The sequence below is a fragment of the Phaseolus vulgaris genome, chromosome 3 (genome assembly GCF_051622355.1).
Source record: "Phaseolus vulgaris cultivar YP4 chromosome 3, ASM5162235v1, whole genome shotgun sequence".
NCBI lineage: Eukaryota > Viridiplantae > Streptophyta > Magnoliopsida > Fabales > Fabaceae > Phaseolus > Phaseolus vulgaris.
Genome location: NC_143500.1, coordinates 51164307 through 51180099, shown reverse-complemented (window position 1 = coordinate 51180099; position 15793 = coordinate 51164307). Strand labels below are relative to the sequence as shown.

General features: G+C 31.8%; 2 protein-coding genes across 4 annotated transcripts; both read right to left on the bottom strand.

The window, feature by feature from the left end:
- Positions 1–370: 370 nt before the first annotated feature.
- On the bottom strand, positions 371–2387 carry LOC137808421 (peroxidase 72). The gene is made up of 4 exons (XM_068609521.1): positions 1986–2387; positions 1544–1735; positions 1203–1368; positions 371–1005 (listed from the first exon to the last, which is right to left on the bottom strand). The coding sequence occupies exons 1-4, from the start codon at positions 2208–2210 to the stop codon at positions 593–595; spliced, it is 996 nt and encodes a 331-aa protein (XP_068465622.1). The 5' UTR covers positions 2211–2387; the 3' UTR covers positions 371–592.
- A 4175-nt stretch (positions 2388–6562) lies between these two features.
- On the bottom strand, positions 6563–15332 carry LOC137808420 (G-protein coupled receptor). Of its 3 annotated transcripts, none has more exons than XM_068609519.2 (17): positions 15037–15332; positions 14868–14959; positions 14669–14707; positions 14510–14566; positions 14065–14139; positions 13636–13701; positions 12087–12129; positions 11708–11753; positions 10969–11062; positions 9207–9259; positions 8985–9069; positions 8785–8887; positions 8611–8703; positions 8082–8148; positions 7821–7887; positions 7638–7691; positions 6563–6888 (listed from the first exon to the last, which is right to left on the bottom strand). In XM_068609519.2, exons 1-17 carry the CDS (start codon positions 15071–15073, stop codon positions 6751–6753), a joined length of 1209 nt encoding a protein of 402 aa, XP_068465620.1. In that variant the 5' UTR covers positions 15074–15332; the 3' UTR covers positions 6563–6750. The 3 variants fall into 3 exon arrangements, with proteins under 3 accessions (XP_068465620.1, XP_090155884.1, XP_068465621.1); XM_090299758.1 differs by having other exon boundaries at positions 14510–14562; positions 15037–15281; XM_068609520.2 differs by lacking the exons at positions 9207–9259; positions 10969–11062 and having other exon boundaries at positions 15037–15327.
- Between the last annotated feature and the right edge of the window lie 461 nt (positions 15333–15793).

Sequence of the window (15793 nt, the reverse complement as noted above, 5' to 3'; positions counted from 1 at the left end):
ATAGGGACAGTTTTATCTTTGCGCAACTTTGTGGGAGTGCAGGAAGAAAAATATAGGGGTGCAGGAAGAAATTGCCTTTCCTTCTTCATGCACTCCATGGTTTCCCATATGCACCCTCCATGGTGGAGAAAGACGAAAATACTCTTAAGGAAAAAGTATTAAAAGTAATTACATTGAAAATAAGATCTTAATTAATGAAAGTTAACAGTGTCACATTTTAATAACTAATAAAAAATTAAAATCAGCAAATACAACTTTAAATTTTAAAAATATGTAAAACTTAATTAAAACTTTATGAAATTATGCAGAAGAACTAAAATTTAAACATGATTACAATGCAGCAGTTTGATTTCTCTTCACAAACAGCGAGTACCTAAAAATAATACCTTCATTAGAGATAAATTGGAATACACAAATTTTGTGACACACACAAAAGTGATACAAAAAAGCCTAACCCCTGTGGAAACACACTGACAAAGGGGTCATGATGAATTCAACTTTATTATTTAAGCACAAACAAACATAAATTAAATGTTGTCACACATGCATGATTATACTATGTTTTATAATATCTGGCAATGATATTGCTTCTTCAAGCGTTGATATGCCGGCAGTTCTCTCTGATCTCTCCCCTGGAATTTGTCAAAGGAGATATGTTTCCCATCTTGATCATGGACTTGGCGAATTGTTCAAGGAAAATGTCATTATTTTCAGCATAGGACTGCACTAGTGCAGCTGATTCTTGTGTTGTGAGAAGGATTTGATCAGAACTCAAGAGACCCTTGTAAGCCAAAAGGTTCTTGAAGTAGGTGTTGTCAAATTTATATGGGGTGGCATAGTCTAGGAAGAACAGGTTCTGATCACCCCCAGATCTTGGACACCTATTGCGCAATGCAGTAGCATAGTATTGGTCAAGAGCGGATTCTGGCTTGCCATGGCCACTGATTTGGCTATAGAGTCTTTGCCTGAAGGTGGTGCATCTGGCATTTCCTATAGTATGGCTCCCTATACCAATTGCATAAAACTTGTTTAGAATAGGAAACATATAAGATAACTTTGACTCAGATTGGTGCATGGTGACATGGGGATAAGAGCACATCAACAATAAAGTCTTATCTCATTGTGCCTATCAAAATTTACCTATATGTACAAATTTGAGCAGAAAGAGTAGAAACATGCAAGTTTGAGTTTAAGGAGTATACCAGATAGAGCAACTAGATCAACAAGGTGAAGCCCCTGAAGCTTGAATTTTGTTAGGATGGTCTGGAATGTGTTGTTTGGGGCTGGAATGTTGTTGTTGGAGCCACTTATGCTTGCATCTCTAGAGTCCCTTCTGCCTAAAGGTACTTCCCAACTTGGTCCACCACTCTGTACATGTATGAAAGGGACAGTGAATCAGGCTTGATAAAAATGGGAAAGTCAGGTATTTCTTGTACAAAATTTTAAAAATAGGAAATGAAATTTTTGTAATTAAAAGAAAAAATAAAAACAACATTTTTTTCTGAAACCAAATCAACATGAGAGCGGTTTGTGAAGTACTTACAAGAACAACTGAATCTCTTGCAGCTAGAGTCAAGATGTCAGCACAAGAAACTGTAGAAGGGCATTCTCTCTCTAATGCAGCTTTAATTGCATCAATGACTTCAAATCCTCTGGCTGAATTACGGTTGGGATTTGATCCCTTTTCACTGATGATGCTTCCACTGCTATCTAACAGCAATGAAGCATCACAACCCTGCAACATTAGCCTTGCATTAAGAATTTGAAAATGCATCTGGATATATATACATATAACATAAAATAACTACACATGTATATGTTTAATGAGACTTATATATAAGCACTAACATCAAATAATAATTTAACTATAGGATTAAGAACTACTAACATCATATAGTTATGATGATACTAATAAACGCTAATGATATGATGTGTGTTTGCTATACATAACTAAGTTTTGGTTACAAAAAATAGAAGGGAAAGACCTTGACAAAGCAATCATGGAAATGAAGCCTGAGAATAGAAGCTGCAAGTCGGGGTTGCTGTTCAACATACGTTGCAAGGATGGACTTGACGATATGCTGAGCTTGTGGGCATGAATAGTCATAAAACTGAGGGTAGAGGTAACCCTCTTGGTAATAGTTACAGAGGCACAAGGGAGCAAAGGCTAGCAAAGAAAGAAGCAAGAAAAAGCTCATGGAAGTGGCCATTGTTGTTTATTTCAATATCACTTCAAGTTACAATAAAGATAGAAAGTGGTTGAAGAGAATTAAGCTGTCAAACTCGGTTGCATTGCATGGTGCTGTGATGGGGAATGGTATTTATAGAAAAGAAAGATGATGGAAAATTACTGCATTACAAAAGAGATTGGAGGAAGGAACGGAAAAAGTTGGAGTTGGTAGTAGCTAACCAATTTTCATATCCTCATAGACGAGAGAGAAAAGAATGTAGTTAGTAAGCTTTTCAATAAAATAACTCAACTAGTGTCTGAACGATTCAAATATTGTCAAAATTTATAATATCATAACTTCAACATGAGGGTTTGGTGTTATGCATTTATGTCATGTAACAGGTTATTGAAGGTGGAGTTAGAAATACCCTTTGGAAATTATAGTCTGGGAGCATTATAATGTACTGCCACATTACATATATCACGTTTTTATTGGATTAATGATGTAGTATTGTAAGGAGCACGTGAGAGTTTGTAGTTGGCATGCTTAGTAATCACTTGAACCTATCATTGTGTAAACAAATGGTTTGAAGTTTAAGATCTAAGGTAACATAATATTATAGGAAAAAGCAAACATGCTTGACATAGAAATAGCCGAAATTGGACCCTATTCCTTCGGCAATGTTAACGTATTCTTGCAGTTAAAGTCATGTTTGATTATACCTAACTGGTGGTATATCTTATTTCAAGACCTGTGACGATTCTTTGTTATTTCACATACCCAATCTTTTGCTTTACATTAGACAAGGAAGATCAAACCTAATGGTAATTTTAAGATTAACTTTTGTTTATTGGAAAGTGCTTGTTATAAGCTTGTAAATTTTATAGAACAATTTCCTTAAGGTCAAAGACTAATTGGTGTTTAATCAACAACTAAAATAAAGATGATTTAGCAGGACCAAGCTACCTCAGTCATGTAGAGCTTCCAAATGTATACGACAATATCAGATGGCAGCTTGGTCAATCTGCAGGTTATGATCTGTGTCTCATGGCACGCCATAAAAATTAATTAAACTTGACTCACCTAATCAGTTGACTTTCTAATATACTTCATTTCAAGTTTTTCTATATTACAAAAAAATATTTATTAATTTTTCTTATTAACTTTCTCACATAAGATAGATTTTGTTTATCTTAATTTCGTTGCTTCACTGATGTATGTTTATCGATAAATTATAGATTTACTTTTCTTTCGTTAATATTTTTAGGGTTATTTTTTTAAGTTACACTATTGATTTTAACCACAGTATTATTTATACATTATTTGTTCTTTTTGTTTAAACGTTATATTTCACTGTTCTTGATAGGAAAAAAGTCATCTTTTTAAATAATTACGGGTGGTTATAATCTTCAATTGTGATCATCGATCGCGGTCCGAGATGAAATATTTGTAAATGTACTCCGACACTCAAATTAAGATTCGATATTTGGTGATTGGAGTATTAATTATTGTAATAGATGTTTACATTTGTCTTGGTGGAGTGCATATTTATAGCGTCGTAATAGACCTCTAATTCTAAGCTTGAATGGTGATTCATCAGGTTAATCTGAATATTATGATAACATCTCGTACTATAATTATGTTAATTATATTATAAGGGATGTTTGTTAGGTCTTGAGAATCACTTTAATCATGTCAATTGAATGATTTTTAGATAATTGACCCATGTTTAAACTTTAAATAGTATGGCGTCGACACTAACATTCATAATTTTGTAACCACTACATTAATCAACACAAGACACTAATAAGTTAAGTGTATGCTGTTTTAATTTTATTGTAAATTATGTTGAAAATATTTAAAAATACAATATAATATATATATATATATATAACAATGGAAACTAAAAATACTATTAAAATAATTTATCTATAAATGAAAACCACAAGAGTTTAAAGTTAATTACAAAATATAATTATCTTAAAATAGATTTATCTAAGAAATTTACATAAAAGAGTCATATAAATATTTTTACTTTTATCATGTTCCATTTGTATATAGAAAACTTCAATAGTTAATTATAGTAAATAGTTATAATCTAATAAGTCAGTTAATGAGTTAACCCCAGTGAGAAATATTTTGAAACTGCTCTAGTGGATGTGGATGCCTTTTGACTTGAAAACCTTGAACAAGAGTTTAATTATTATGTATCTGTGTTTTGATATGTTTATAGGAATAAGTAAAGAAAAGTAATAAGGTAATAAAAGATAAATTTGTGATAAGATGTGGTGATGGAACAGGTATGGTTGGATACCAACTATTTTTGCACAATATATATATAATATTTTCAACTCATTCCTTTTGTTTTAGCATTCTGAATATAAATGTTAGCCTTATGAGCATTGAAGAGAATAAATAATAGGTTTGGATTAAAAATTGTGTTAGCTCCAACTGTGTCACTCTCTTTCTGTCTTTTATCATATCATTCAATAACTTCACCTACAGTTGTCAAATCAAATTCATCTAAAATTATGCGAAGGGAATGGTTAAGGCTGCTGCTAATGCTGAAGAATGTGAAGAAAGTAGAAATTTAGGATTACTGATAAAATCGTATTTTCACCTAACATGCTGTGAGAGAAGAAACTATATACTATTTTAATAAGTTGAATAAGTCTTATTGGCAAAACAAATGGTATTTTCTTTAATGTTTGTATTCAGTCCGTAAAATGAAAAAAAAAATATTTTCCTTTTATTTGTTAAGATAAAGATTATTAAACTAAAATATAAAAAAATAATATTTATGAAACAAAAATTTATTAAACTAAATATTGTTTTCCCTGATAACTTATTTAACTTTTTATTTTTATCTAAAACGCTACAATCTACAAATCATAAAATCAATAAATTAAACGGATCCCGCTTTTGAATTGTTTATAATTTGGAAAATTCAGTTGTTGTGTATGAATATGACACTCTAAAAATTGGAATAAAATTAAAAACATCTGAATAAACCTTGAATATTTTTATATAACCCAACTTAATTAGGGAGGTTAAGCCGGCAAAGTTTACTCGTTTAGAAATCATAATCGATTATCTATATAAATATTTTAGTATTATTATTTAACTTTACATAATTTATTATTATTTTAGTAATGATATTATTAATATTTATTTGTATGTGTTTTTATAAAATAAATAATTTAAATAATAAATAAAATAATTTGGATATTTTATCAATGTATATGTTTTTATATTGTAATAAAATAAATAATTAAAAAATAATAATGAATTTTATATTTTATAACTTGATATTTTAATATGTTATTATTTAAACGTATAAAATTTTTTATCTTTAAGATTTGATAATATTTTTGTAATTTAAAATTTATTTTTATGTCAAATTAATTTTAAAAGTTTATTTTATAAATTATTTTTTAAATATAATACAAAAAAAATATTATAATACCCCCAATCACTTATATTACAAACTCTTCACTCTTTTTCTCTCAAGAAAACAATCTCATTTTTCACTCTCTTTTTTTCTCCTTCCCTTCTTTTCCATTTCCACCTTAATCCAACTAAAACATATACTTTCTTTACAAATATACTCTCAATAACCCGAAACTTGAAGCTAATATTTAGGTTTTTTTTGTGTTTTTGCATTTCTTAAAGTATTGATTTTCACCATATTTTTTCTTTTCGGTAGTGTAAACAGTTTTTGAATGGATCCAAACACACTGAAAAGCTTCTAGGCAACTTCTCCTTCACCATATCTTTTAGGACATGCACTCAACAAAAAATTTAAAACTCAACATTGTCATTGGTTTCATTTTGCTTACGAATATAGAAATTCAGAAGTGATTGTTATATACTCCGTATTTCAATATCTGAAAAATCCTTTTCATTAAGTTATGAATTCTAGATTTTCATATCCACAAGTGAGTTATGAATTCTGAATTTTCATATCCAGAATGGTGTGTTGTAAATGGTGTTGAAAATCAACATCCGTAACTCATTTATCTTTTGCTCCAGATCGATCATCAATAACATAAAGTCAATTTGCTTCCACTAGTTTCACAATTATTAGTACTAATTTGAAACATTACATACTCGATATTTCAATTAGTTTGAGCAACATGATTTGCAAATCAACAAAATCATTAACCACATTCAAGGACCATCCCACTATGCGCATGCTTGGCTTAAATTAACTTTTAAGAAATAATAGTTCATATTCAAAAAAAAATTAAGTTGACAGAAATTACAATTATTTATTTAAAATAAACCAAAAACACATTTAATTTTTTTTAAATATGGAATCAAACAAAAACGATAGAATCCTATCAAAATTTCTATAAGATTCATTAAATGGAATTTAGCAACTAGGTTCATACTATAACTACCCTTTCCTTTCTTCTATCTGTGAATTTATGTTTACAAGAAAACATCAGAGAGGGTTTTCAAAACCCTTCCAATGAGTTGATCCAAACAACATATTTGGCAGAAGAAATTCCCAAAAAGTAGACAACATGGTGGCAGATTGTTAGTAAATAAAACAAAAATGAATGACGGTACACTTTCAAATGGCACCATATTTTCTTTCTGAAGGTTTCCATGCACCTTGTGAAGGACCAGGAGAACGTTCCCAGGAGGCTTCACTGCCGAAGGCACTATTGACTTCTTCTGGGCGTGAGTAGCTATGCCCAACTCCACTAACCTATTTTCGTGACACATCAACAAATGTCAGATATGCAAATGAAGTAGGCAATCCTGCTAAACAAACTTGCAAACTGCAATATTGATCTTTGCTGTGCAGTCTTACGGCATTTCATTTTTGTTAGTTTGAAAAAAGATAGGAAAGTACAAAATTTAGGAACAATATCAAACCCATGATACGTCTAAAAATATATCAACAGCAATGCTGGCAACACAAGCTTGCACATTATCTATTATTAGGTAAATTTTATGTGGGTCACACTCAGTGTATCTAAGTTTTATAGTGAGACACAACAAATTTACCCAGAAATAAAATGTGTCTGAAGCTTCCGTTTTTCTAGTTACTATAATATTTAATGCCTTTGGTGATGTATTCAATACCCGCACTTCTGCATATTTAAATGTTTTCAAAATAAAAATCTCATTTTTTTAAGTGAAGCTTAAACATAACTTTGCCATTAATGAAGAGAACAGGGGAGTATTTTCTTAGGTCTTGCTAACAACCATCTTATGGGCACTTACTAATTAATAGGAAGTTTTTAAACTTTTAACTTTCAATTGCTTAACCAGTATCCTCAAGCTCATGGTATAGCAATTTAAGGGAGTGATGTCGTTAGTTTAATCAAGCTCAAGACCTAATAAGAGTAATTTGCTGACTCTTAACATATACCCAATATATAATCAAGTTCAGAATTAAAAAATTATTAGTCAACAGTTCCAATAAAAATTGGCAAGTAGCTCAGAACTCACTGTCTCTAAGCACGCAGAAAGGATAGTCATGCCAGGCAAAGCATCAATTCCACGCTGCAAAAGGTTAACATGTCAGATATTCAAGATGTAAGTGGTGATATAAGCAATGAAGTCACAGAACACTGAGGAACAAGGACATTATGTCTTAGGCTTGCAACTTGCAAGTGAAAGAAAAATACTGACCTGCCGTCCCACTTTCGTCTTGTAAATGAACCCTCCACAACAGAAGAGTGTTGAAGAGACAAAAAATCTGCCCAATAAAATGTTACCATAAACTGAACATAAATAAAAAAGAATAATAAAACATTGGAATGTGTATAAGATGACAACAAGAAATCGTTTCAAGTCATTTATTACTACTACAATATTCAGCCCCTAATTTCAGGTTTAATTCTGTTATTTTGCATAATCGAATACGAATTAAATATAAGAGAGTTTCTATACATGCAAGAAAGCACTCCAAATATTGCCCATCCTCTTGTGCGACCACCCCCTGGGTCCTGTGTATAATCTGCAACAATCAACAGAACTGGCCATTCATTCAACAGAAATGATAGTTGAAAGAAAAAGGAAAATTATGTAAAATTGAACAAACATGACCTTTTAGTCCCTAACACTTAAAAATCATCATTTTTAGTCCTTATACATACTATCTTAAGTCTCTTTTAGTCCTTACGCATTTTAGAGTATAAGGACTAGAATAAATTAAAATTAATATGTATAGGGATGAAAATGGATTAAAATATTACTAGTAAGGATTAAAATGAATCATTTTTAAGTATAATATAAGGACCAAAATTAAAGTTTAGACGACTATAGGGACTAAATGAGTAACTAAACCATTAAAGTTAAATACCATAATAGGCATAATTACCATACTTGTTCAGTCTTCATATTAATTAAATGCATATAAAGAACAAGAGCAATAACAGTAGAATTTAAATTTTCTAGCCCAGTACTTAGTATCACTCACCACATGTTTTTGTAAGCACAAATTGAATTGGCTGATAACCCTCAACTGGGATTGTGATATTAACTTCATATGGGGTATCACGGGCCACCTCACCTGGAAAAAGTTGAAACATTAAAGTTTTATCGAATGTAACTCAGCAGGAAACTGATGATCATACAATAAGTGGGACCATACATCTCCAATCAACAATCAACATTGAAGGTGACAAAGTTGTAGGAGGCTTCCCTTTGTCAGCAGATCCAGACAATTTAATTTCCAGGCCCTTATCTGGATTTACCTAATTAGCAGCAGTTAACAATTGTCATGTCCCCAGTGCCTTGATGAAAGCAAAAAAAAACAGTACGCCAGAGATTAATTCAATAAAAAAAATGTACCTTTAAACTAGGCTTTTGAACCAGGGAAGAAAGTGAAGCAACCGCAGTCATAAACAGGACTATCTGAGTTTGCCCTGTATGAAATCTGTAAAAAGAAAACATAACATATTTGTAATAATTGAAGGAAAGCTTGGGTAAATGAAACACTACCGCTGATAACAGAAGAATAAAATGTCAATGATTAACTAAAAGAAGTGATAGCACAGCAGCAGCAATCCTGACCTAAAATCATGGTGGACTTTCTCAAAACCGATTTGGGTCAAGCCATTATAAACCTACAATTTCATAAAAAAATAAAATTCAGTATTATAATTCAATTTAATAGATAATTTAGTATTATAAAATTGTATGTAGATTTATAATACTAAATTCAGTCTTGTAAATATACATTTCATTTTGGCATTATATTAATTTGGCTTGGCCCTTCAAATGGTTTTTAACATCAAAACAGTCTACTACTTATAAAAAATAATGTCTAAAAGCTTCTGTACAAACGGGGACCAAATTGAAATTATTCAAGTTGCATTTAACTGGCAAAAAACATAGAATAACAGAATAGAACAAAAGACCATAATGTACTGCATATTGTGTTAGGAATCTTCAGAATTGAACAAGATCACGTGTTCTATTTTGCATTGGACACTAGTTAAAAATAGAACATCAACTTCAATTACATACATACCAGTCCTTTGGTCTAGTATTAAGAAAATGAAAATGGGACTTTTTCCATATATCATTCTATTATAATTGTAAAATTTATTAATATTTTTTACTTCGTACAAAAATTATTAATATTATGAAAATTCCAAATTATCTCAAAATGCTGTTGGTTATTAAAATAATATTTGAAGCAACACATATACGAAAATGTGAAACATGAAACAAATCAGTAGACTATACTAGAAAATGGAGATGACAACAAATAGAAGATAAGGAGAACGAGAAACAAAATTCAGAAGACAATAATTGGGTAATGTGTTCTTGAGTGCAGACAAATTAAATGAATAACGTGAAATATCCAAAAAAAGTAATTGGAAACTGATACACCTCAGAGAAGAGAACGTGATGATAAAAGATGGGTGGCATGCCAGAATATGATAAAGAGGAGCCAGCGTGTGACCAGAAAGAGAGACACAGTACACTTGATAATTAAAAAAATGAACAGAATGAGTATGTTTTATTCTTAGTTGATCTACCCTTTTCAATGGGACCAAATTGTCCCAATTTTTAATTTCTATGTTCTGTACTGTTCTATTTTATAAATACAATAAGTATATATATGTTATGTTTTGTTCTCCAAATGTATTTCTGTTCTCTGATTTTCCTTTTCTAAATATTGTTTGGTCTGCTGCAAATGATTGGTAGTAGAATGTTGGGATGCCTGTCTCTATTGTGATGCTTTTTGCATGCCTTTTGTGTTAAAAAAATGTTATGTTCTGTTTCTGTTCCTACTTGTCTACCAGGCACTATGATAGGAATAGAACTCCTATTAAGAGGATTCATGTGAGAAGGAACAAGCAGCTGTAGAGGATCAGAACCCTTAGTGGGTAAGTTTCACTGGAAATAATCAATTAACAGAAGTTTTTTAGTAGGGTGGGGCAGAGGTCAATTAGTTGCTTGTAAAATAAATAGAATTGGGAAGAGGGTTGAGGGGGTATTGTACAATTTGGGAAGTGAGGGAGAGGGCCGAGACTCTCAAATTACTCGGCATTCTTGTATCATACTGTATGTTCTTTGGGCCTGGTTCCATATTAAGACAGATCAGAAAAATTAAAGTTCTTGCAAAATATTAAATCTTGTCTCTGCCTCAATGACCAAAATTTATCATATAAGACTACTTTGATGTCACTATTTTTTTTTTTTTAGTAAATTGATGTTCCAATGTTCTCGTGAGGACTGAAATGAGAGTTCCCTCTAATTTAATTCCAGGTATTATGCATATTTTCTTCAAGCAAACATAGTGTAAGTGGTAGAAACTGCTCACAAGTTCCCATGATCTTGGATGAAAACCAACAGTGAAGCCTTGAAATACTTGAGGGCCTGGTTTATCACATGGTATTGCAAGGTCCACTAAAACTCTGAAAGACATCAAGGTTGACGTGATTTTTTACACATTCAAATCATATTTTAACAACTAACATAGGAAATCAAGAACAGTAATGAAAAGCATACATTATTTCTGAAAGGCATACATCATGATATGGACTAATATCAGTTCTAAAGTAATTAGTTTAGTAAAAATATTTCTATTCACACAATTTCTTTCCCTTTTCACATTCAAGAACTGAAGGAAACTGTATTGATTGCACACAAGGTAATCTGGTATTAATATATCTAGTATCATTACAAATCAGTATAATTATGGACAATAACTCCTAAACATTAGCTCTATGAGGCAGCAAGAACCAAGTGCTGACCAAGGCTATTAACAACCATGGACTGGGTCTAACTGAACTCTAAAAGTTAGCTCAAAGAAGAGAATTGCCCCAAGACTTACTCAGACAAGGAGGACTATGGACATATTCCTAACCATGTGAAACATCTTAACATACCTCCTGTTGTGGAGAATAATTCTTGTAATTAATAGTCCATTTATCAATAATTAGCCTATACAGATTCTTGTAAAGCACATTCTTTAATGTGACTCACAAGTTAACATAGTGAAATACTAAATTGATAAAAACCAAATGAAAGTTTGACATCTGAATTTTACAATGACAAACCTGCAGTTTGATTCATATGTGACATTACATATGCATCCAGGACGACCTGCAATAGGAAAAAACAAAAAAAAACATATGTGATGTGCTACCTGAAACAGAATTTAAACTAGCAAAAGTCTTTTCAATGTGGCACCACGGCAGTTTATGACCAACATCATGGAGAAATTCTGCTTTACACAGATCTCTCAACGATTTGTTATTATCCCCCTGGTTTTTTCCTCAATTTATCAGAATTTTGTTTATCCTGTACATTTCAATTACTTGTGCTTCTAAACAGCCCATAAAGGTAGTTCACCAGAAAAAAAAAAGGAAACTGAGTGGAAAGGAATCAGGTTGGATCATTGCTAGTACTAACTAATATCTCAAAATATGTTCATACCTTTACATTGTCCATTCAAACAACTCCCACATACGATATTAACCTGCAAGACATGAATGTAAATTGTGAAAGGTTAATACACCACATAATACGATGCAATGCAACCACTATGCTAAAGAAGTACATACTTCTTACAGTAATGAACCAAAAACGTGAAGTGTTTAGCATGTCTTACCAAATTAAGGTATTTGGTACGCCAAGCTTATCTCACTAGCAGACAGCTTACAAGATTGTAATTTTCTTTTTCCAGTTTTATTCTTGTTGTTTAGTTGCACTTCCTTTTTTACCCTCTTTTTTTTTTAACAATATACATAACTACTATTTAATACACTAGTTTATTTAGGGGGGTTTCTTCATATTGTTGGAATAGAAATTGTGAATGAAGAAGTCCTCCATTGGGTAAAAGTAAACAAGTTGAGTAACATATAAGAAAGAAGGACATGACTTAGAATTTTATGTTAAATGTAGTATTAAGTTTACTTGTGTAATTCTCTTCTAGCTTGTTGAAGAAGGTTTCCTCAATGTTATATCCCACTTTATATTTAATAAGATGTGGTATCGAAATCTTTGGAGCAATCAAGTGATCAATTAATACAAGTACTGAAGTACAACGTAGTGAATCCATAAAACTTCAAAACCTTCCTGGGAATTGTTCAAAGTCAGACGGCATGTCCCATTAATAGTAGATAAAGATAGTACCAGTACAAGTAGTGTCGCCTTTTCTAAAACTTGTAGATGAAACAAATACAACTTGTACTTGAGGGAGAGCATACCATATGAAAGAGACCCACTCTTGAGAGGAAGATTGTTGGAATAGCAAGTGTGTGAGCAAAGAAGTTTAAAATTGGGGTAGAAAGGAACAAGTTGAGCAAAATTAGGCGTGAAGGTGACATACACCTAATGTCTTAAGATTTTTTAGTTGAATGCGATGTTAACGCACTTATGTAATTCCCTTGTAGCCCATTAATGGAAATCTCTCCAATGTTTTTAACTCCCACATATTTCATAACACATACTACTCTTCATTATAGTAATTACAGTATTTATTTTAATTTTTTAATAAATTATTTAACCATTAAAAAACTAATAAGAAAAGTAAATTGACAGAAAATCTGAAACTACCTAAACATATTTTTTTCTACAAAACAAAAAATATAATCCATATAAATATGTCCTGTATTTCATTTTGACATTATATAAGCTACTTCAACAACAAAATTTCTCAAACACGTTTAATTCAATATGCTAATTTAAAAGTTTTAAGTTTTAATCTAGCAATTTATATGCTTTAATCTAGCTTAGCTTAGAAGTTTTAAACTAGCTTATCAGCTAATCTTGGCATATATATCCTTAGCCTATGGGCACATATCGTGTCTCTATACTTGATAATTAACATAGTTCTAGATTCCATCACAATTACTATCTAGGAACTTGTGCTTGGTCATACCCCCTTTATTCATGAGATAACCCTCTCTATTCATGAGATAAAGTCGTATGCTAGTTGATTACTTGATTTAAAAATAAATGGAAATTTCAGAATTGCACCAACCTGGGCTGTTCGTCCCATTTTGTCATAACTTTGTTCACAACCCATAAGATCACCACTATAAAACTCCTACACATAGAGAAAATGACTTAGAAAGCAGGGGAGACAGTATTAAAAAAAGGATGTGGTCAGAGAGCAGTATGTAAAATATCTTGAAATAGTACATTTTTTAGTTTATATGTCATAAAAGTCTTCCTATGCACTTACATTAGTACCTGCTAATCTCTAACCGCAAAGGATGTTGCATCAATTAGGGTAACAATTACACTCCACTGGCAACCGTGTATAAAACACAAGATTTCATCATGTCTCTAGCTTTCTCCCCACTTAACACCTTCCCCGAGGACCTAGTTTTCTAATATGTATCCTCACTCGTGGCTTTTATTTTGTTCACCCAAAATTCAAAATATAGAATAGACAGAAGAATCTTACTTGTATAAAGTCAGATTGGCCAGAACCAGCAACAAAGTAGTTGAATCTATCAAATCGTCCAAAATCAACATATCCCTGGATAGTTTTGGCCATCAGGTAATGAGGTTAAAATATATAATACACCAAAGAAGATAAGCATGCCTCCAAAGGTAGAGTCTGAAAAAAGATAAACAACAAGAAAACCAAGGTCCCAACAATAATTGCTGTTCATCACATACATGACATCAGTGACCCAATTGAAATTTTATGTTACTCTTGGTCAGATATAAGATCCAAAATTTCTGCAGCTCAACCGAATTTAAGTGTTTGGAAGTCAATTATACATTTAGATGCAAAAGAACGAGCAAACTCTTCCTCCGATAATAACACAAAAACTACTCTACCCACAAGAGGGAAAGAGGAAGAATTAGAGCATAGATAATGAAAACAAGGTGACATGCACTACCGTTTGTGATCTACTCTCCACATCTTTGCAGAATCGTACGGCCAGGTCAGAGCCTTGCTGCATCAACACAGTGAAAAACTCAGCAGCATGCCAAGGCCTAAATTGAACACATGAACAAGATCATTCATAAAGACAAAAACAACAGTCAGAGAGCATTACCTTTTGATCATACTCGAAAAGGTAACCACTCCAGCCACTCTAATTAACCAGTTAAGCAAAAACAAAAAGCATAACTAACCGAGTCATCATTATACTAAAACCTAAATAAACGAACCACTACACAATTAGGATTATGAATATCAAAATGCAATCCTCGATAAAGCGCATAACACGTAGAGCGTGTGGAAACGAAGGATACGAAATCAAAAATGCGACTTGAATTGTCGAAAGCGTAGCAGTTGGAAGTCGGCATCGAAACTGAAGCCATCCATGGTATCTGCAAAAGCACGCCTGAAATAAAGCGAAGTAAAAACGACATTGGTTTTAACGAGACAGAGATAACGGCGTGACGAGAAGGACAGACACACCTAGGCATAAACCGGCGAACGCCATCGAGCAACGCATTTTTGGAGGTCGTTGTTGCTTGGGATTTTGGGGAAGTCAATACGAGGCGGTGTCAGTGAAAATCTACATCTAAGCGACGAGTCTGAGACATGAGAAGTGACAGAGGAAACGGCGTTTATTTGGAATCGTCGTTTCAGGGAATTCTTCTCAGTGACCTTGATGCGAACACCTAAGAGGCCTTGGCGAAGGTTCCGTTCTGGGCACGATGGCAAATTCACCCGGATTCCATCCGTTGTACATTTTATAGTTATTTTGATTTAATCATTCTTTCTCAGATCATATATTAGTTTTGTAATTACTATTATTGTTTCTCTCATATAATCTTATTTACACATTTCAAATTATTTACTTCCTTCAATCCGAGACACTTCTCTTGGATATAGTGTCAAATACGTGTATCGGACATGACAGGAGGATACTTGTTTGAACACTTATCATTAAAATGTCCAATTCAAAAAATATTTATTGAATTTTTGATAATTTTAACACAATTCTTACACAATTTAAAAAAAATACATTAATTTTTTAAAAACTTAAATTTATTATATAAATTTTTATTACGATTATAAAAATAAAAAACAAATCATTTTAAATCAACAATGAAAAACATTTTTCTGTTAACAAAAATTGAAACATACTTGTACACATAAATCTTCATTGTCAATTTATATAATTTATAATTATATAATATATACATCCATATTTCCATGTCCTACATTT

What these genes read in the sequence shown, in the direction of transcription:
- LOC137808421 (XM_068609521.1), bottom strand. Translation starts at nt 2,210, where the DNA reads ATGGCCACTTCCATGAGCTTTTTCTTGCTTCTTTCTTTGCTAGCCTTT. An exon ending in TCCATGATTGCTTTGTCAAG is followed by an intron (nt 1,736 to 1,985) that starts GTCTTTCCCTTC and finishes CTAATGTTGCAG; the next exon opens with GGTTGTGATGCTTCATTGCT. An exon ending in CAAGAGATTCAGTTGTTCTT is followed by an intron (nt 1,369 to 1,543) that starts GTAAGTACTTCA and finishes ATACATGTACAG; the next exon opens with AGTGGTGGACCAAGTTGGGA.
- LOC137808420 (XM_068609519.2), bottom strand. Translation starts at nt 15,073, where the DNA reads ATGCGTTGCTCGATGGCGTTCGCCGGTTTATGCCTAG. An exon ending in TTTGAATGGACAATGTAAAG is followed by an intron (nt 11,754 to 12,086) that starts GTATGAACATAT and finishes TTCCTATTGCAG; the next exon opens with GTCGTCCTGGATGCATATGT. An exon ending in AGACGAAAGTGGGACGGCAG is followed by an intron (nt 7,692 to 7,820) that starts GTCAGTATTTTT and finishes AACCTTTTGCAG; the next exon opens with CGTGGAATTGATGCTTTGCC.